Source organism: Hyperolius riggenbachi, chromosome 9 (genome assembly GCF_040937935.1).
Source record: "Hyperolius riggenbachi isolate aHypRig1 chromosome 9, aHypRig1.pri, whole genome shotgun sequence".
NCBI classification, from domain to species: Eukaryota; Metazoa; Chordata; class Amphibia; order Anura; family Hyperoliidae; genus Hyperolius; species Hyperolius riggenbachi.
In genome coordinates this window covers 45,205,637-45,227,891 of record NC_090654.1, presented here as the reverse complement: position 1 = coordinate 45,227,891, position 22,255 = coordinate 45,205,637, and the positions used below count along the sequence as shown (strand labels likewise).

The following is a 22,255-nucleotide window of genomic DNA, read 5'->3' as shown; positions in this document are numbered from 1 at the left end:
TTTATACATACCTGGGGCTTCCTCCAGCCCCCTTCAGGCTAATCAGTCCCTCGCTGTCCTCCACCACCCGGATCTTCTGCTATGAGTCCTGGTAATTCAGCCAGTCAGCGCTGTCCGGCCACATGCCGCTCCCACAGCCAGGAACATTCTGCACCTGCGCAATAGTGCTGCACAGGTGTAGTATGCTCCTGGCGGCGGAGTGTGTGCATGCGCACTACGCCTGACTGGCTCAAGTACCTGGACTCAAAGCAGAGGATCCAGGTGGCGGATGAGGACAACGAGGGACTGATTATCCTGAAGGCGGCTGGAGGAAGCCCAAGGTATGTATAAAACTTTAATTTCATCTGTCTCAGGTTTACTTTGTTACACAGTAGTACTATACTCTACATATGCACTCCCCACAGAGCTGCAGGGAATCCACTGAGAATGCTGTGCACATTGAACACAGAGGTGTTGTCTGTTTACAATCTCCTCATTCCCCTGCAGAGTACCTGCACATCATTCTTACATGTACCCACACTTACATTGCCTAGGGCCTGATAGATGTTCTTTGTTCCGGTTTGTACCTTTTACAAGTACTCTTACCAAGGACTAGTTTTAGTCTAAAGGGAATAAATATAGTAGTCTACATATCCTTCTCACTTCAGTTGTCTTGTAAAATTCCTAAGCGTTGGCAGTTAAGAGACAAATTTCATGTTACATACTTTTAATCAACAAAATTGTAATATGCAAATTAGAGGAGTCGGAGTCGTGGAGTCGGAGTCGGAGTCGGAGGAATCCTAAACTGAGGAGTCGGAGTCTGAGTCGGAGTCGGTGGATTTTTGGACCGACTCCACAGCCCTGGTGGAATTCTACTCAAATTTAACCTGTAGTCTAAAGCAATAAACACAGCATAAAATTAACAGCTAAGACCATCTGACTGGTTTTTAAGGGTTAAAACCATCTTTTCACTTCATTCAGCTGCTAATTGACAAGCCTGCCTTTGCCAGCTAGAATTATCAGATTGTGCTGGAAGTATATACACTGTGTACAGGAGGCAGAAAAGATTCCACGGGGGGGGAAAATAGATAACGTTCTCGCATTTATTTGCTTACTAATTACTTTACTGTGAGTATATCTGGTAATTTGTCCTGTAGCTGACAACGATAGCTTCAGTGGGGTGAATTCAAAAGACATCAGAGCAGTCTCATAGCATTTCATGTTCCTTTTGAATGTTTAATATTTTAGAGGAAAACCATATTTTTAGTAAAAACCCACTTAACCACTTGCCGACCGCACACTCATAACGTGCGTCGGCAAAGTGGCAGCTGCAGGACCAGCGACGCAGTACTGCGTCGCCAGCTGCAGCCTAATTAATCAGGAAGCAGCCGCTCGTACGAGCGGCTGCTTCCTGTCAAATCACGGCGGGGGGCCGATGGCGGCTCGCAGGCTAGATGTAAACACAAGCGGAAATAATCCGCTTTGTTTACATTTGTACGGCGCTGCTGCGCAGCAGCGCCGTAAGGCAGATCGGCGATCCCCGGCCAATCAGCGGCCGGGGATCGCCGCCATGTGACAGGAGACAGCCTGTCACTGGCTGCACAGGACGGATAGCGTCCTGTGCAGCCCGGCTTACCAAAGGGGGCCAGGTAGGAGAGGGAGGGGGAGCATTTCGCCGCGGAGGGGGGCTTTGAGGTGCCCCCCCCGCCAGCCACTCGCAGGCAGCAGAGATCAGACCCCCCCCAGCACATCATCCCCATAGGGGGGAAAAAAGGGGGGCAATCTGATCTCCCTGCCTGCACCTTGATCTGTGCTGGGGGCTGCAGAGCCCACCCAGCACAGATCAATCAAACTAGCGCTGGTCCTTAAGGGGGGGTAAAGGGTGGGTCCTCAAGTGGTTAAACTGATTTATTAAACCTCTGGATATAATAAACGCAGTCCTCAGGTCCTAGCAAATGCGTCTTTATAAATATATAGTGTATGACCAATTCGGATACAGAAATCTACATTTCAAGGTCCCTTGGAGCTTACTATAAAGGGATTCTACTGTATATGCCAAGTAGGTCAATACCAGGACTGGTAAAATGGAACAAACCAGAAGGTAGGATACTACAAATATTGCAGATGTGTAGGCAGGGGCGAAGCATTCCAGTCTCGCTGGCAAAATTCTGTCTAACGCCATTACAGGTTATAGTCAGAACAGCCTTCTTCACAACTGACGGACGTTAGCTACAGACATATACAAATGTAGAATAGAGGAAGAGCACTGGCACCTTGAGTTTGGAGGGCTGGAAGGCGTGATGTGTTCCTTTCCAGAGGGCTCTCAACAACACAGCAAAGCTTACGGCAAGACGACCGCCGGTGCCCAGAGGGTTGTTGCAGTTGATCTCCGATTCAAACGAATGATCTTAAGGATTAAGAAGAAAACGTAAACAAAGAAAACTATTACAGAGCAAAAGATCATACTCAAGCCTAAAGCTGAAGCATAGTTATTTAACACCAACACAGAGAATGGGCATTAAAAAAACAACAAAAAAACAACACCTATTGCTCATCTTGGATGCTTTACAACAAATCTTAAAGAGAAGAATGATATCCGCACACAGAGGCTGGGTTTGCTTATATTGCCCAGCCTCTGTTGCAATCTCAATCCCCCCTAAGTTCCCCCTGCGCTCTGCTGTCCCTCATAAATCACAGCCGCGCTGTCGACACGCAGCGTGTCGCAGCGGGCTGTGTTTATCTATGTAGTGTCACTCGCCGCTCCCCCGCCTCATGCATAGCTCCGGTCTCCACCCGTGTCCCTTCCCTCCCTGGTGATTGGAGGGAAGGGACGCGGGCGGGGACCGGAGCTATGCAGAAGGCGGGGGGGGGGGCGAGAGTGACACTACATGGGTAAACACAGCCCGCTGTCGACACGTGATTTAGGAGGGCTTAGCAGAGCGCAGGGGGAACTTAGGGGGGGATTGAGATAGCAACAGAGGCTGGGCAATATAAGCAGACCCAGCCTCTGTGTGCAGATAGCATTGTCAGAACTCCACCTCGGGTTCTCTTTAAGGAGGCACTATAGTGACAAATAGTAAAATGCAGTACATTATTCAACAAACAACAGATTTTGGCGTGTTGGAAGACTATAGTGTGCAAAATGTAGCCAAATGAATAGCAACTGACATCAGGCTTTTTGACCGATCCATCCGGAGGAACAACTCTGGCAACTGTTAGGGCTGAAACCCACTAGGGAGATTTTGGATCGCCCACAATGGGCAGTGATTCCATAAAAATGATTTGCCAATGTATTTAAATCTATGGGAACCCACCAGTGCGACTGTGATTAAGGTTAATAACAATCGCAGGACGTGTAGCATTTTGAGTGCATACCAGAATAAAGCCAGGCTGACTCAGGGCTGGTGCACACCAAGAGCGGTTTTGGGTGTTTTTTTAAAATGCTTGTTGGTGGAAAACCGCTTGGGTAATGTATGTCAGTGGGCTGGTGCACATCAGAGCGGTTTGTTTTTCCCCCAAATGCAAACTCTCGGGTCCTGCAGCATTTTTTAGATTTCTGAGGCGTTTCTGCCTCAATGTAAGGTATAGGAAAGTGACAAACTGCTCTGGAAAATGCTAGATCAGAGAGGTTTTCCAGGCGTTTTTGTTACAGAAGCTGTTCATTTACAGTTTTATTGTAACACTATATGAAATCTGCTACACAAAAACGCTCCAAAAAACGCTAGGCATGTTTAGAAAATCTGTCTAAACATGCCTAGAATTGCTGTGAAAATCTGCTTTAAACACCTCTAGCGTTTGCGCATCTGCTAGCAGTTTTTGGTGTACACTGGTCGAGATAAGATTTATAACAGCAGAAACATTTATGCTTATACTGTAATGCTTGAAATGCTTGCAATGCAGACTTCATGTAGACTATGTAACAAACACAGAGCACTGAGTAAATGGAATTTGACTTTGTAGTTGACAATCGTGCATTATGTATGTTGTAGACAGACTAATGGTGTGTACACACTTGAACGATTAATGAAAGATCTTAGATCAATTTTTCCACCTTCCATGTAGCATGAGAGCCATACCTACACAGTCTATTCTATGGAGCTGAACTCCTCAGATACAAATCATTGCAAGATGCTGCACACAGATGCTGTACACATTTTCAAAAGATCAGTATCTAAAAAAGATCCGTTTCTGCAAAAGATCAGTTCTTGCAAAATGCATTCATAGTCTATGGTATCTGCAGATCCTCATACACACCTTGTTTAACAGACATTTGTCTGCATATCTGACAATCATCTGCAGATCTGAAGAACCATCCTGGTGGATCTGATCTGCAGATGATTGTCTGTTAAGCCTCATCTACACGCGTAGATGAGGCTTCGATGTTCCTTATCAATCGAGCCGCTGATGCGGCTCGATTGATAAGATCAGTCAGGTCCGATTTTGCCGCTGCCGATTCCCTGCTCGTTCCCCACAAGGGGACAATGGCAGGGAATCGAGCGGAAGATAAGCGGCGCAGCGCGGGGACGAGGGCGGATCGAATCCGACGCACGCGTGGGGACGCGGCGGGTACGCGCGGGATGCGGAAGAGGCGATCCCGTCAGATCGCCTCGTGTAGACAGGGCTTAAAGAGAACCTGTACTGAGTAAAATTATTTAAAATAAACACATGAGGTAACTTCAAATGAACATTACATAGTTACCTTGCCATCAGTTCCTCTCAGAAGCTCACCATTTTCTTCTTACAGTGATCCCTTCCAGTTCTGACAACATTTTGTCAGAACTGAAATATATCAGTTGATGTCAGTTATATATCAGTTGCTGTCAGTTACAGCTGAGAGGAGAACTGATGTGTCCATGTTTCCCTATGGCTCAAGTGGGTGATATTACAGTTTAACAGTGCGCTGACCAGGAAGCTGTTATGAGGTGATGGCTATTTTCAAAATGGAGGACGGAGAATTCTATTGATCACAGTGGAAAAACAGGACACAGGAGAGGAAAAATAGATTAAGTAGTAGACTACACAGGAGGTAAGTATGACTTGTGTATGTTTATTTTGACTTTTAATGTTCAGTTCAGGTTTTCTTTAGAGAGTAACTGTCAGGCTGCAGAAGCTAATTTAAACCTCTATTCTCCTGTGTTAAACAGTTTAGACGGAAGCCAAAAAGGCAATAGTGAAGATAAAAATCTCTCTTACATTTGATGTGTGCTTATCAGCAAAGCTGTTAGACCCAAGAGGACGCAAGCCGCATACCATACTGCAAAGCATTCTGGGGCCCTCCCCTCGGCTGCTAAGGAGAAGTTACAGGATCAAGTTTCAGCAGCTTAAAACTCAGTCCAGCGCACAGCACTGAAAAATCTCCGGGCAGAGTACACTGCAGGAGTCCGCTATTGTTCCTAGCCACATGGCTAATTAATATTCACTGCACACTAGTGTTATTCAGTACGAGCTTTTCTGTGATCAGGAAGCAGGCAGGACATGACGACACATTTGACTTCATAGGAGACAGACAAACATGGAACCTGCCATGAGCTATCAGGAGCATCAATCTCTGCATATACTATATACAAATTCTGTGAAGTACAAACGTGGACAGTGAAATGCATATGTAATGTAAGTACAGCCAATCTTTAGCTACTGATATATGTGTTTATTTTCTCTGAGACCTTATACCTAACAGCTCCTCTTTAAAACAAGGTGTGTATGAGGATCGGCAGATAGACTATGAATGCATTTTGCAGGAACGGATCTTTTGCAGGAACGGATCTTTTGCAGATACTGATCTATTGCATGCGTACAGCATGTCTGTGCACAGAATCTTGCAAAGATTTTTATCTGATGGGGAGGGGAGTTCAGCTCAATAGAATAGACTGTGTAGAGTATGGCTCTCAAACTACATGGAAGGGGGTAAAATTGGTCTGATGTCTTTCATTAATCTTTCAAGTGTGTACACACCATAAGTTAGGCATGAAATGAAGCTCACCTTGGAAGTAATCCCGCAGCTCCCGGGTGTTGGACAGAGACTGGATAACACTGTTCATGAAGCAGGTGTTTCCCAGATTAACCAGACCAGTAAAACCTGGCAGACAGACTCTCTTCTCCTCCTCCTCTTGGGCACTGTCGCTGCTCACAGAGCTGTGTGTCATCGGAGGGACCATACATGTCGGCTTGGGCTATGGATAGACAAACATACAGATGCTGAATATTTTACATGCAATTTCCTTGAGAAGGATTCTTGAAGAAACCTGTGATTTTTATTTTTTAGTAATCAGGTTTCTGTTTACATAACTGAATGGTTGTACTCCTCACAGGAAGCACAAGTGAGACATGAACACATGACTGCTACCAGCCAATAACACACTTACAGATCAGACCGGAACAGATTGATCATGTCCAACATTTAATTTTAGTGTAGCTCATTCTATTCAGCCTGAAGGTTACCATACATCAGTCTTTACATAGGCAGATCTACCAGGAGACAGATACCTCTCTGATCAAATCTGATCAGAGGAATCTGTTGTTTGCCCATACACTGCAGATAGATTTCTGTATGAAGTGAGCCTACAACACTTCCTGGGCTCAGCCCAAGTGTTATAATGTCGCCCCTCCCTCCCAGAACCCGCCTCTGTAATGTATCACCTGTCCTCTCACACAACTCCTTGCTTCCTCTGGTGTTCCGCGTCACACACAGTGCCTCTACTATGTGGCGCCCAGTGTTCTCCCCAGGCTCTTTTAGCTGGGTGCTCCACCCGGCTAGTTTTGGTGAGCACCCGGCTGTCATCGGCTCACCTCCTCCTATTCTGTAAGCATAATTGCTCACAGCAGCACTGGCCCTGCATTTTCTCATCTCGTCCCACCCGGCTACTTTTTCATGCCACCCAGCTGGAAAAAAATTCTGGGGAGAAGACTGGCACCAGGTGCGGTGCTATGTGGTACAGGCACTTACACTGATGGCGGACACTGAAGGAGGCCAGGAGTTGCGCTGGAGAGGGGAGACTTTAAAACACTGCACATTGGGGGGTTAGGGGAAGGGACGACATGGATTGGGCTCTGTCCACTATAACGAGCTTGTTACCGCCTGACGAAAAAGGTGGTGGTGGGGGAGGGGGGGGGGGTTGCGGGAGAGCCAACAAAGTGGTGCAGACGTGACTTCCCACGACACAAGCGCGGAGAACAACCCATTTATTAATTTGTCTGGCGGGTCGCTGGCTGGGGGGTGGTCGGAGCTGATGTATACACACCGAATTATCGGCAGATGAGGTGGTTATCAACAGACTCAGCCTTAAGGGCTCTTCCACACTAGAGGCTAGTTTCTGCGTTTTATAGCCAAGACCATAGTTTGCGCTTTCCAAGGTATAATAAAAGTCCATAGACTTTCATTTTACCTCTCACACCTAAAGCAGCTTTTTTGGGCGTTGCGTTTTGAAGCTCCTCGGAGCTGTTTCAAAGCTGTTTACAGCCGAAGTTGGCTTTTCGCGTTTCAATGATAGTCAATGGAAAAGGCCAACTACAGCTTTTTACAGCTGTTTCAAAGCCTTTTACAGATGACTTGTTGACTTCTTTTTAAAGAAACAAACAAAAAAAAAGGACATTTTCATATGAGCTGTAAAACGCTTTGAAAACGCTATGTATTGGCTGTAAAATGCTGACAGTAAAAGGCAGCGTTTTAGCCTTTTTTAGCGCAGCCTGTAGTGTGAAAGAACCCTAAAGGCTCTTTCATACTACAGGTAGCGGTAAAAGGCTACGCTGCGTTTTGGCTGCAAGCGTTTTGAAGGAGTTTTGACGCCAATACATTACTATCAATTGTAATGAGAAACGCCGCAGTCAGCCCTAAAAAAGCTCCTGGGAGCTTCAAAACGCAACGCTCCAAAACGCAGCGTTAAGTGTGAAAGGTAAAATGAAAGTCTAGGAACTTTCATTTTACCTTGGAAAACGCCAACTATAACTGCGGCATTAAAATGCCGAAAAAGGCCTCTAGTGTGCAAGGGCCCGCTTTCACTGAGTCATCAAAAAGACGCAACAAGCTAGCTTCATTTCACTGCGATGAACTGCTTGCTCCCTGTTGCAGGTTAAGCAACACAGGCCTGATGTGATGGCGGCAAATTTACCATTCTGGTGGCATACGTTCAAACACCAGCCCCTGTTGTGTTCATAAAGTTCTTTAATTTACATAAATGCTCGTCTACCCCATGTCATATCTGGTACTGTGTTCCCTAATAGATGCTATCTGTACTCAAGCATACTTTCATAGCAACAGGTCTGTCTCTTACTAGCAGTGTACCTTGACTACTCTGAGCATAACTGCTCAGACCTTTCATGTGCCGGCTCTTCTACTGAATTGGAACATGTCTGTTCTTGCTTTAATACTGTTCAATAAAACCAAAATATTGGGGGGGGGGGGGGGGGGGGGGGGGAGGATACACTAGATGGTTCAACACAACAAGGTTTAAAGAGCAACAACCCCCCTTCCCAATCGTCCATGTGAATTGGGCCTTAAAGAGAATCTGTATTGTTAAAATCGCACAAAAGTAAACATACCAGTGCGTTAGGGGACATCTCCTATTACCCTCTGTCACAATTTCGCCGCTCCCCACCGCATTAAAAGTGGTTAAAAACAGTTTTAAAAAGTTTGTTTATAAACAAACAAAATGGCCACCAAAACAGGAAGTAGGTTGATGTACAGCATGTCCACACATAGAAAATACATCCATACACAAGCAGGCTGTATACACCCTTCCTTTTTAATCTTAAGAGATCATTTGTGTGCTTCTTTCCCCCTGCAGCTATCTTCCACTGAAGTGTCAGGCTGTTTCTTCCTGCAGAGTGCAAACAGCTGTGCCTGTATGTAATTCTTCAGTATGTGAAAGCCCAGCCAGCTCAGAGGACGATTTATCCAGCTTGTAAAAGATAATAGAGCAGAGAGAAGCTGCACTAATCTAAATAATACACAGGCAGTGTGCAGAGAGGGGCCTGGAGGAGGGAGATGCATCACAGAACCACAACACTGAAGAACTTGGCAGCCTTCCAGACACAGCCTGACAAGTCTGACAAGAGAGAGATAAGTTGATTTATTACAGAGATGGTAATAGTAGAACGTGCTGCAGTAAGCCAGAACACATTAGAATAGCTTTTGGAACTTGTAGGATGATAAAAAACAGGATGCAATTTTTGTTACGGAGTCTCTTTAACCTCTAAATAGCTTCCTCACAAGCGTACAGATTCCAGGCACCAGCCGGAGAGCACCAGGTTCCAGCCTTCTTGGGGACAACAAAGAGGAACATCAACCTCCAGCAACCAAGCTGGCATACCCAGCCTCATAGGCAGCCCCTGAGCTGGGGGCAACCCACAAAAACGTAAGTGGGGAGTCACAGAGTTGTGGATTTTTTCGGCAAGGCTTTGAGCAAAATCCACAGTTGTTTTGCCAACTTGGGGGGCGGGGTTCAAGAGTAATTCCCATTTCCTGGCGAGTATATCAACTGAAAGTTGAAGTACATTAAAGGGGCACTACAGCGAAAAACTGTAAAATTTAAAATATGTGCAAACATATACAAATAAGAATTACACTTTTTACAGAGTAAAATGAGCAATAAATTACTTTTCTCCTATGTTGCTGTCACTTACAGTAGGTAGCAGAAATCTGACAGAAGTGACAGGTTTTGGACTAGTCCATCTCCTTATAGGGGATTCTCAGGGATATATTTATTTTCAAAAGCACTTCGTGAATGGCAGTTGCTCTGTCCAACTGCCAAAAAACTGTGTTGGGAGCAGGGAAGCTGGCCAGCATCATTGTTTAACCTCCCCGGCGTTCTATTGAGATCGCCAGGGAGGCTGCGGGAGGGTTTTTTTTTAATTAAAAAAAAACTATTTCATGCAGCCAACTGAAAGTTGGCTGCATGAAAGCCCACTAGAGGGCGCTCCGGAGGCGTTCTTCCGATCGCCTCCGGCGCCCAGAATAAACAAGGAAGGCCGCAATGAGCAGCCTTCCTTGTTTGGCTTTCCTCGTCGCCATGGCGACGAGCGGAGTGACGTCATGGACGTCAGCCGACGTCCTGACGTCAGCCGCCTCCGATCCAGCCCTTAACTGATTGGTCCGGCTGCGCAGGGCTCGGGCGGCTGGGGGGACCCTCTTTCGTCGCTGCTCGCGGCGGATCGCCGCAGAGCGGCGCGATCAGGCAGCACACGCGGCTGGCAAAGTGCCGGCTGCGTGTGCTGCACTTTATTTGATCAAAATCGGCCCAGCAGGGCCTGAGCGGCACCCTCCGGCGGTGATGGACGAGCTGAGCTCGTCCATACCGCTCAGGAGGTTAAATCCTTTTTAGGGAATATCTTTATAAAGAATAAAAACCTTGCTGAGAATCCCCTATAAAGAGATGGACTAGTCCAAAACCTGTCACTTCTGTCAGATTTCTACTGCCTACTGTGAGTGACAACAACATAGGAGAAAAGTAATTTATGGCTCATTTTAAAGTGGAAAAAATTTTACTTATTTGTATATGTTTGCACATATTTTAAATTTTACAGTTTTTCGCTGTAGTGCCCCCTTTAACCTCCTTGCCGGTTATCCCGAGCTCAGCTCGGGGTAACCTGCGCAGGAGGATTTCTCAGGCCCCGCTGGGCCGATTTGCATAATTTTTTTTTCCTGCACTCAGCTAGCTGCGTGCATAGTACGATCGCCGCCGCTCACCGCCGATTCGTCGCTACCCGCCGCGCCGAGCCGCCCCTCTCCCGCCCCAGACCCCTGCGCAGCCTGGCCAATCAGTGCCAGGCAGCGCTGAGGTGTGGATCGGGATTCCCTGTGACGTCCCGACGTTGATGACGTCGGTGACGTCATCCCGCCCGGTCGCCATGGCGACCGGGGAAGCCCTGCAGGAAATCCCGTTCTCAACGGGATTTCCTGCATACTCTGATCGCCGAAGGCGATCGGAGTTGGTGGGGGGATGCCGCCGCTCAGCGGCTATCATGTAGTGAGCCCTGGGCTCGCTACAGGATTTTAAAAAAAATAAAATTAAAAAAAAGTGCGGCGCTGCCTCCTTGCCGGATTTTTTAGACCGGCAAGGAGGTTAAAGAAGAACCTGCCTGTGCTGTATAATTCAGTGATGTCACCACTTCCAGGCATATGATAGGTTGCACTAAGAATATAAAAGATAATAGTATAAGCTCCAGCACTGGGGATACCTACAGCAGGCAGAAGGGTCTCTGGCTTCACAGAGACGTGCTCAGATGTCGTTCTCGATGCGACCTTCTCCAGGCTGGCGTCCTCTGTCCTGGGCTTCTCCTTCTCCACAGCCCTGGCTTCCTCTTTACTCGACAGCGCGTGCTGATTGGTCCCCTGCTGTGCTTTATCGTGGGGGGCAGGACTTGCGGGCATGGCAACCTTTGCACCACCCACTGCACCTTAAAAATATGCAAAAGACAGTTTCTGTTTAGCAGTCAGATGGCATATCCTCTAATAGAATAAACTGACTAACAAACTAGCTCTAACGTCAACGCTGGCTGCCACTTGTAGTCCCTTCTAAAAGAATTTTAAAAAAAACGCTACATGATTAGGTGCTCCGAGTCCTTGCATGCAGCTTCATAAGACACTATACTGTAGACCTGAGGAAGCAGGCAGGTGCCACGAAACGAGTCATCCAATAACATTTTTATCCTTAAACCTCCTACCTGAGGTGTTTCATTAGCCACATTTACACATTGCATATTACACTGGGGGATGCCTCCTCCCATTTTGTGTACAGTTTTCCCCTCCCTCTAGGAGTGTCCTTTTTCTGGCGTGTGATCCAACCTATCCTGAAGAAGAGGAAGCCCAATCCACGTGGAGAGAGAACTCTCCACCTGTCTAATATTGTAGTTGCCTAATAGCAACCCAGGTTTCTAAGTAGTATATTTGCGTCACACATTATTTACCGTATATAATCAAATACAAGTCGACCTCGTATATAAGTCGACTCCAATATTCAACCCTCTTAAGCTGGATTTTTTTATTGACTCAAGTATAAGTCTACCGAGCAAAGTTCATGGCTGCACTTGGGGCCCAGGGGAAGGGTTAATGACTGCACTGCATACAGTATTGTAGCCATAAACCCCTCCTGTCCCTTCAGGGCCGGCCTTAGGTTTCACAGCGCCCTGAGCGTAACCAGATTTTGGTGCCCCCCCCACATTCATCCTCTTCGCGTGTGAGCGCACCACACACATACACTAATGGGGGGGGCTTAGTGCCAGGATTCTGGGAGCAGGAGAGAAGGACTCGTCGTCACTCAGGATATTGTCACACATGCTGCGCGCTTCTCTGCAGCAGCCTGAGGCTCAGCGCGCCTCCGTCCATCCTGATTCCTGACATGTAGCTATAAGTCCCCCCAGTATAGGTAGCCAGGCATAGGTGACCCAGTAAAGGTAGCCAGCTATAGATCTCTCCCCCCCCCCCCAGTATAGGTTAGCCAGGTAGGTGCCCCCAGTATAGGTAGCCAGTATACTTGCCCCAGTATAGGTTAGGTAGGCATTTGTCCCAGCTATAGGTTAGATAGGTAGGTGCCCCCAGTACAGGTTAGATAGGTAGGTACCTGCAATATAGGTTAGATAGGTAGCTGCCCCCAGTATAGGTTAGATAGGTAGCTGCCCCCAGTATAGGTTAGATAGGTAGCTGCCCCCAGTATAGGTTAGATAGGTAGCTGCCCCCAGTATAGGTTAGATAGGTAGGTGCCCCCAGTATAGGTTAGATAGGTAGCTGCCCCCAGTGTAGATTAGATAGGCAACTGCCCCCAGTGTAGATTAGATAGGTAGCTGCCCCCCCAGTATAGGTTAGATAGGTAGCTGCCTCCAGTATACATTAGATAGGTAGGTGACCCCAGTATAGGTTAGATAGGTAGCTGCCCCCAGTATAGAGTAGGTAGGTAGGTAGGTAGGTAGGTGCCCTCCCCCCTCCCCTCATAGTGGAGGGGGAGCCGCGGGGAGGGCAGCCCGACCTCTCCCTCCCTTCCTCTCCGGGCCACCCTCCGTGCTCCCCCCTCCGATCCGATGCAGACTGCAGCAGAGATAACAACTCACCTCCCTGGTTCCGATCGCCGGCGCCTCTCATTTGCAGCTGGTCTACTCTCTTCTACATAGTTACTGATACACACTAAACTTCCTGTTAAGCAGGAAGTTTAGTGTGTATCAGTGACTATGTATGTAGAAGAGAGACCAGTGGCAAGTGAGAGGCGCCGGCGATCGGAACCAGGGAGGTGAGTTGTTATCTCTGCTGCAGTCTGCATCGGATCGGAGGGGGGAGCACGGAGGGTGGCCCGGAGAGGAAGGGAGGGAGAGGTCGGGCTGCCCTCCCCGCGCTGCAGCTACCCCCTCCATCACGGACATGTTTGCCCTCAGCAGCGGCACCAGGGGGCGGAGCGAGAGGACCCAGCCGGGGCCCGCAGCGGCAGCCTCCATCTCAAAACATGCGGCCAGGGGACAGGAGCGCCCCCTAGACGTCGGCGCCCTGAGCGATCGCACCGGTCGCTCAGGTCAAAGGCCGGCCCTGTGTCCCTTAAGTGCAGCCAATACCTCCTCCAGGCCACTAAGTGGTGCAATTACTCACTTCCTGTTATGTAGTCCAGTATTTCCCCCCCAGTCCCTTTCCTTGTTAATTGTTGTGGCCAGGACTTTCAGACCTGTGTTTTCTTGGCATTTCCTTGCCTCAAAGTATCACTTACCACTGGGTACATTGCTGCAAATGAGAACGTCACTATTAGTACACACATTGCTCAGTGCTGCCCGTGACTTGTGTATAAGTCGACCCCTATAATTTTATGAAGTGAAGCAGACCTACATTTCTAGACTTATACTGCAGTATATACAGTAATTGCCTGGAAATACTACACTATCTGGTGCTCCTGGTGTTTTCTGTTTCCTTTTTCCTCTCCTGGTTCCTGAGATTCTTCACCAAAATTTAATTGACTGGACAGCCCTCATCATTTTGGCTTTATGCTGCGAATACACGGGTCGATCCGGCGGCCAATTGGCGTCGGATCGACCCCAGCCACGTCCCCGCGCGGATCGATTACCGCTCGTCCCCGCCGGCGCTTCCTTATCAGCACTCGATTCCCTGCCATGGTCCGCCGGCAGGGATCGAGCGAGCGGGAGTCGAGCGGCTTGATCAGGCCAGCTGAATATTATCAGCTGGTCGATACACGGTACAGAAACGTACCGTGTATCCCCAGCATTAGGTGTTTTTAAGAAGCGCACAAGCCAGATCAGCACAGCAGCCATATAAACAGCACTTTTAAAGGACACCTGGAGTGAGAAGGATATGGAGGCGGACCTATTTATTTCTTTTTAAACAATTAATTTTGCCTGGCTATCCTGCTGATCCTCTGCCTCTAATACTTTTACCAATAGACCCTGAACAAGCATGTAGATCACGTCTCTGACCAAAGTCAGACTGGATTGCTGCATGCTCATTCCAGGTTTGTAATTCAGAAACTCCTGCAGCCAAACAAATCAGCAGGACTGCTAGGTAACTGGAATTGTTTAAAAGAAATACAGTAAGGCAGCCTCCATATCCCTCTCGCTTCAGAGAAAATAAGCAATGTTGCATCAACCTAGCTCAAATTTTAGTTACTTTTCTATAGCTGGTTTACAACAGCGTTCTTAACCCCCTTGCCGTTAAAATTCTGGCGGCAAGGGGGCAGCGCAACACTTTAAAAAAAAAATTTTTAATTCATGTAGCGAGCCCAGGGCTCGCTACATGATAGCCGCTGACAAGCGGCATCCCCATATCCACTCTGATCGCCTTCGGCGATCAGAGTAAGCAGGAAATCCCGTTCAGAACAGGATTTCCTGCTGGGCGGGATGACGTCATGGGCGTCAGAGGGAATCCCGATCCACCCCTCAGCGCTGCCTGGCACTGATTGGCCAGGCTGTGCAAGGGGTCTGGAAGGGGGGGGGGGGGGGGCGCGCGGCGGATAGCGCGAAAGTGCTAGCTGCGTGCAGGAAATTTTTTTGGGGAAAATCGGCCCAGTGGGGCCTGAGAAATCCTCCTACGCAGGTTACCCCGAGCTGAGCTCGGGATAGCTGGCAAGGAGGTTAATAGATCTGCTAACTGTTTACATTTTTATGTTAAAGGGAACCCGAGGTGAGAGGGATATGGAGGCTGGCATGTTTATTTCCTTTTAAGCAAAACCAGTTGCCTGGCTATCCTGCTAATCCTCTACCTTTAATACTTTTAACCCTGAACAAGCATGCAGCAGATCAGGTGTTTCTGACATTGTCAGATCTGACAAGATTAGCGTCATGCTTGTTTCTGGTGTGATTCAGACACTACTGCATCCTAACAGACCAGCAGGATAGCCAGACAACTGGTATTTTATAAAAGGAAATAAATATGGCAACCTCCATATATTTCTCACTTCCGTAGTCCTTTAAATAATGCAAATTGCCTGGCTGTCTTGCTGATCCTCTGCCTCTAATATTTAGAGACCCAGAACAAACATGCAAATCTATGACAAATTGACAAGATTAGCTGCATGCTTGTTCCAGGTGTGTGATTTAGACCCTACTGACCAGACAGACCAGCAGGGCTGCCAGGCAACTGGTATTGTTTAAAAGAAAATAAATATGGCAGCTTCTATAGGTCTCACAGTCTCACACCTCGGGTTCCTTTTAACCTTCCCGGCGGTAAGCCCGAGCTGAGCTCGGGCTATGCTGCGCAGGAGGATTTCTCACGCCCTGCTGGGCCGATTCGCATAATTTTTGTTTGGTACACGCAGCTAGCACTGTACTGCGTGTACTGCCCGATCGCCGCCGCCACCCGACGATTAGCTGCCCCTCCCCCCCAGACCCCGTGCGCTGCCTGGCCAATTAGTGCCAGGCAGCGCTGAGGGGGGGATCGGGACTCCCTTAGACGTCACGACGTCCATGACGTCGGTGATGTCATCCCGCCCCGTCGCCATGGCGACGGGGGAAGCCCTTCAGGAAATCCCGTTCTTTGAACGGGATTTCCTGATCAAAGATCGCCGGAGGCGATCGAAGCGGGCGGTGGGATGCCGCTGTACAGCAGCTATCATGTAGCGAGCCCTAGGCTCGCTACAGAATTTAAAAAAAAAATACATACAATTTAAAAAACAGTGCTGCGCTGCCCTCTGGCGGTTTCTAATAGACCGCCAGGAGGGTTGAAGAATCTTCTGTAGTTTAAAATTCTGGCTTGTAAATTTGGTCATATAACTTGAAGCACCCCAAAAGTAGGGATAAATGGCAGGCTCTTGGGGGGAGGGGTCTGTTGCTTGGTTCAGCATTTTCATGCTGTCAGACTGCTGGGAAGAGCTGGACATACACCTATGACAGAAAATGAGTGCTGCCAGAAGCAGAGTATGCAGGACTAGGAAACCGATTCTGACTGTTGCAGAGTTCTAGCTTTCTGCCGCTGCCAGGGATGAGTCTGTCGCTACTCACTTCTGTCTTTTTCAATGTTTATATGATGCCTGTTCTTGCCACCAACAGAGCTTTCTGTTGGTGGCATCTGAGTGCTGCTGTCTTTTTTTTTAAATTAATTTTCTTATTTTTTATCTATAAAAATGCCTATTGTTTATTAATGTATTTTTGCCCCCCCCCCCCCCCCCCCGAGATCCAATCACTGCAATCCCTCTTATAGGCATCAGCCTATGAGAGGGGATCGCGATGGCGCCGCTCCAGGGGACCGCCAAGAGACACGGCTGTCCCCCGTACAGCACTGCTGTAGATCGGAGCGCTGTACAATGTAAATAGACGGTAGATTCGCCCTCTAACAGTCTAACAGCAGCGATCGCCGCTGGGAGACTGATTATCGGCGTACGCAATCCCCGTTAATCTCCGCCCGCTGCTCCTGACTCCTTTCGGGTTTAGGCGGTCCTGGGGCTGCCGCCTTCCTGACGCCTATCGGCATTAACTGGTCAGTAAGGGGTTAATATGTTGGAGGAAGGTGGAAGTCACGGTGCAGACCTTGTGCTGCAGGAGCCTCCAAGCCTCCCCATCTCTGGCACTGCTTCTTCTGCAGGGAGATGTCAATGCGAGTCCCCGTGAAGTGGTATTTGCACAGGTCTGGCTCTATCAGGTTCCTGGAAGAGAGAGCAGAGGGACAGTCTATTGCTTGCAATCGGTATCCAGAAGAAAGATAAACAGCACCTTATTAACACTGCGGCTCCTCACCTAAGCTTTACTTGCCACCGGAAGACTGTGTCGGGGCCACAACCAGGGTGGAGCCTCAGGAAGTTGGAGTCTCTGCAAACACCAGAAAAGTTTCTATTTATCCAGCAGCCAATAGCAATCATCATCAAATTGCAATGAAATGCACCAAATATCTTAATATAGCAAAGTCCCGGAACCCAGACAACTGGAAGTTAGGGGGGGGGGGGGGGTTGCAGGGTATAAAATGATGGCATACACAGACAGTGGACGCCGAAAAGATGCTAGGTTCTATAGAAAACGGGGGGGGGGGGGGGGGGGGGGAGCATGGAGGAGGTGGAGTTAGAGGCTGTAAGCAGTCACAAGTCTGCAGCATCTGGCATGGCAACAGCACAGCAGTGTGAGGTATGTGTAGACTTTCTGCATAAAAATTTAACTGGGATGAATTTTTTTTTCCGCAGCGAACATGCGAGTCGCGAATCAATGTAAAATGAAAAACAGCATTTGTTATGCGAAAATTGCATCAGATTTTGAAGTGAAAGTAACCCTGAAACGAGCAGTGAAAGAAAAAGGAAAAAATACTCCCTAATACAGGGAGGGGCACAGGGTGAGACAAATGACGTCTCAACCTGCTACCACTAAAGCTCCAGGCGGTGTTAAATACTATTTCCCCTCCAGGTCGTATCAACTTGGAGGGAGAAGTAATTCAGGGTACAGGTATCGCCGGAACCCAAATTACACCAATAATCTTGCTCTCGCATAGCAGAACCCAAAGCGTCAGTCTTCGGAAACACTCAAGGTGCTTCCAAAGCCCTCCAAAGAGTACCATAGGCGCCAATTTTGAATAGGGGACAGCAGGGCAATGAAAACGCAGAGAGAGAGAGATATGGGAAGGCCCTATGGGAACCAGAGCCTTCCCTCTAAATAGATGAGTACGTTTTTTGTCTTTTTCTTTACAGCTTGCTTCAGAGGTTTACTTGAATTATATATGTTCTCATGTACATTCACTTTATTGGTATGCATGGAAAAAAGCCAACAGAAAACAATATGGAACTGAAAATTTTTTTTGCAACAATGCAAAAACGATGCCAGGGAAGAGAGTGACAGCTGCCTACAACAGTCCTGATCATCAGGGCACAATGTGAGGGTGGTTCAGTATATTTATAAGCATGCTTACCCTTTTAAAACTTACCCAGTCCTGAAGACCAGCGTAAAATCCTGCTCCCGAAACAGCACCCGCGAGGTGTCCTTGCAGATCTCCTTCACGTAGACGTGTACCACCACCACGTCGTTCCCCTTCTCATAATGGTCATTCTTCACAAAGGTCAGGTTCACGTAGGGCTCCGAATCTGAAACAAGCAATAACTAATTACTACTCTTCAGAACACAATAATAACCTAATTTATCTTCTACCAGATTTCTGCACTGACACCTTAAAGCAGACCTAAACCCAGAACTTCCTCTATGCTGTAAAAGATAAGCAACAGCATAGTAAAATTAAAGAAAAATTTTTTGTTACACTTACAGAGCCCCTACAATAAATCTGCAGTGTCTACTTCCTGGTTTCATGGGAGCACAGAAAGAGTTAACCTCCGGTGTTTACATATTTGTATATAAATCAGCATAGAGCTGACGGCTCAAATAGACTACACTAGTGATTACTTGCTGAGAAGGGAGAATTAGACAGGCTGTTCTCTTTAAACAAACACACACAGGCTGGATTTTTCTAAGTTTTCCTGTCTCCTGTGCAAGAGTTTTGGTCCGCTTTATCCAAACCTTTATTCCTCCATCCACCACGTTCAAAACATTTAGCAAAAGGAAGTGTTCAGGGTGATGGCTCCTGATCACACCAATGTGGTGAGATGAGCTGCTAAGTGATCCTGGGGGCATTTCTGAGTGAAGCAGGTTCGGTGCTCAGCACCAAAGCTAGGTACCGCTATAGCAGCAATGCTATACTGTGCGGGATGCGTAAGGGCGATTCGGGGTTCCAGGGATCGCTGAGCCCCAGATTACATCTCCCTCAGAGTTGTGACAACTCGGAGAGGGACTCTTATTTAATGTCCCCGGGGATTTGATCGGCAACGGGGAGAGCTGTCATTCGGCACACCCTGCGCCCAGCAAACTGGCCGCCTGACACGTACGCTTTCTGTGCACCAAGCTGTACGGTCCAGACAAACAAATATGTGGCTGCAGAGCCAAATTGCAATTGCTCCGGGAAACGCTATCAAAATCCCGGGATTGTGCAAATCGCAGTCACTTTGCTATCCATCGCAAAGTGGATCACAAGTGGATCCCAGGCCTAATTGTGCGTGTGTCCGCACATTTCCCTGCTCTAGCCAAAACCACCCTAATATATACTTAAAACCTTACCTAGCTTTCCCCCAAAATTGACTGTAGGCTACAATTAAGAATTTTAGACCAAGATTATGATTGGGTTTCCATTGTGAGACAAAGGCACAGCGAGTCCATTTGGAAGAGAGGAATGGTAGTAAACATAACGAATAAAATTGCTTATTTTTTTAAAATATTAATTTATAGATTCAGCGTTTGCCCATTGTAACATCTCTCCTCTCCCGGATTTACATTCTGAAATGTATCACTAGTGGCGACATCTTTAGTTCTGCCAGGCGATCCTTACGGAATGTTCTTTACTGAGAGTTCTATGCACACGGGGAGATATGGCTTGCTTGGCAGTTGGGAAAAGGCTTTATTTCCCACAATGCAATGAGGTTCACAGACAGGAAACTGTCAGGACCATGGTCATGACATCACACTGTGGGAGGGGTTTCACCACAATATAAGCCATACAGACCCCCTGATGATCTAATCAAGAAAAGGTAAAGATTTCTCCTGGAAAAGGTGGCATCAGCTACTGATTGGGAAGTTCAATCCTGGGTTAAAGAGGAACTTCAGCCTAAACAAACATACTGTCATTAAGTTACATTTGTTATGTTAATAAAAATAGATAGGCAATATAATTTCTTACCCACCCTGTTTTAAAAGAACAGGCAAAGGTTTGTGATTTCATGAGGGCAGCCATCTTTTTGGTTGAAAGGAGGTGACAGGGAGCATGAGACAGTTTCAACTGTCCTGATCACCCCTCCCAGTTGCTAAGCAACGAGAACATCATCTGAAATCCCATCATGCTTTGTACAGCATCAGGGGAAAAATCCCCGGGCAGTTTTCTTTGATGGGGCAGAACTTAGCTTTTGTGCAGCTAAAAATGAGGCTTGGGTAAGAAAAACAAAGTTCTGATGCTGTGAAACTGTTAAACACCAGGCCTTTTCAGTGCTGCCAAGTGGATTTTTAGTCTGGAGGTTCACTTTAAAGTTCCTCTTTAAAAACGCTGCAAAATAATAGTGCTATATTATTATTATTATTTATTGTATTTATAAAGCGCCAACATATTACGCAGCGCTGTATATAAATACAACTATAAACTAAACAGGAGAGATTTGTCTAGAGCTGGGCATTAAAAATCCAACTGCTGCCCTATGGAAAAGGTTTCCCTCTCAGCGCCTTTAAGGCCTTTCATGTGATCAGGACTCGGCGTCATTTCAACATCTACACCCATCAAAACAAACCAGCCCGACGGGAGGAGAATATACCCAGAGAGGAAAGCGGAGGAGCGAATCAGATGAGGAAAGGGAAGCTACACCTTATATGGGCAATGCAAAGCTTGTTAGGAGTGTGACTAGCAGACAATCAGGAACACAGCAGGTGAGTGATTATAACGTAACAGATTCCAATTTGCTAAACAGCCTCCTCATCTCCTAAAGCACTGAATAAGCTCACTCGCACGTTTCTTATAACATGCACAAGTCAGGCGCCGGCGATAAATCTCATCCGTTCCATCTCCATACAGCAGCTACCTATATCTGGCCCGTACAGCCATGTAAAGCCTGTCAACACGTCACCGCACAGAGAAGCACTCAGCTTCAGTTACCTTCAGAGTGGAGTCTCATGTTGTTGGCGGAGGAACAAATCCTTCTGCGAAAAGTTTTGAGATCGGGTCAAGCAGAGGAAACCGCACTGCTTCCCACCAAGACTAACTTACAGAGGCTAACATCACAACCTCTAGATGTGCCAAACCACTGATCACAAGCAAAACAAACTTGTGAAATGTGGAGAGAAAGAAAAAAAGGCAAAGACATTGGGTCCTCATGCTGTCTCCAAGAACACCACGCAGCTGGTAATGTAATCAGGAAGGGGGGGGGGGGAGGGGGTAAGGTTGGGATAACATAACCTTTTCTCACCAGCCAGAGCTGTGACATGATGCAGCAGAACTGATTGGGGGCGGCCAAGTGTGCTGTAATAATAAGATAAGCTTGCATGAAGTGGCACTACAAGTTCTGGGATGCCAGAGGAGAGCTGGCAAGGAGGGGGGAGATGGAAGCAGTTGTCCCCTTTATGGTTTACAGATAATGGCTAATGCAGGATGTAATGGGCAAGTTAAAAAAAAAAAAAAAAAAAAAACACCAGACAACAATTAAAAGTGCACCTGAGACTATAAAAGCAACAAGTATTTATAATTACTGGATCTTCCCCGAGCCCCCTGTAGTCAGTCTGCTCCCATCCTCCCTGTCCCCTCCACTGCGCCGCCATCAGCCACAGTAAAGTACTACTGCATATGCGCAGTTTCAGAAGCGCGCACTTCCAGCTTGCACATGTGCAGTTAAAACTGCAACTGGGCTTGTGCAGATTGCTCCCAGTACGCAAGCGTGATCGAGTGGTAAGTGCGGCCAGGACTGCGCACGTTAATTCTTTTTTTCGAATAGCTCATCAGGGACATCTATATGGCTGATATTGTGGTGAGACCCCTCTAACAGCGTGATGACAGTTTCCTGTTTGTGAACATTGTTGCATTGTGGGAGATAACAGCTGTACAACCTTTTAGGCCTATCACATTGTTAGTGAGCATGTTTATAGATAAGGGCCATTTGCGCTGTTCGTTTGGGTAATGCCTACCAGTAGTAAAGATGCTGACCTGTAGGCTCATGGCAGAACAAACAACATGAACAAGTTAAATGGCGAGTATCAATCATTTCTTGATCTATGTTCTATTAGGGCCCGTTTCTATTTGTGAATGGGAGCCGATGCGGCTGCGTATCACTTCCACTCCCATTCGTGTCACTTCCGCATCTCCCGATGC

The 22,255-nt window shown here is 47.4% G+C and overlaps 1 protein-coding gene across 3 annotated transcripts in view; it reads right to left on the bottom strand.

Annotated features, from left to right (window-relative positions):
* The window catches only part of USP19 (ubiquitin specific peptidase 19), a 157,312-nt gene that overhangs the window by 62,083 nt on the left and 72,974 nt on the right, over window positions 1–22,255 (bottom strand). For 2 of the 3 annotated variants that reach the window (XM_068252644.1, XM_068252646.1), the window contains exons 7-12: window positions 18,296–18,452; window positions 17,128–17,199; window positions 16,921–17,036; window positions 11,156–11,370; window positions 5,960–6,149; window positions 2,253–2,386 (exon numbers count right to left, since the gene is read on the bottom strand). In XM_068252644.1, coding sequence (XP_068108745.1) covers window positions 2,253–2,386; window positions 5,960–6,149; window positions 11,156–11,370; window positions 16,921–17,036; window positions 17,128–17,199; window positions 18,296–18,452 — 884 coding nt within the window. The remainder of the gene's footprint in view (window positions 1–2,252; window positions 2,387–5,959; window positions 6,150–11,155; window positions 11,371–16,920; window positions 17,037–17,127; window positions 17,200–18,295; window positions 18,453–22,255) is intronic. The other variant, XM_068252645.1, reaches the window with a different exon arrangement.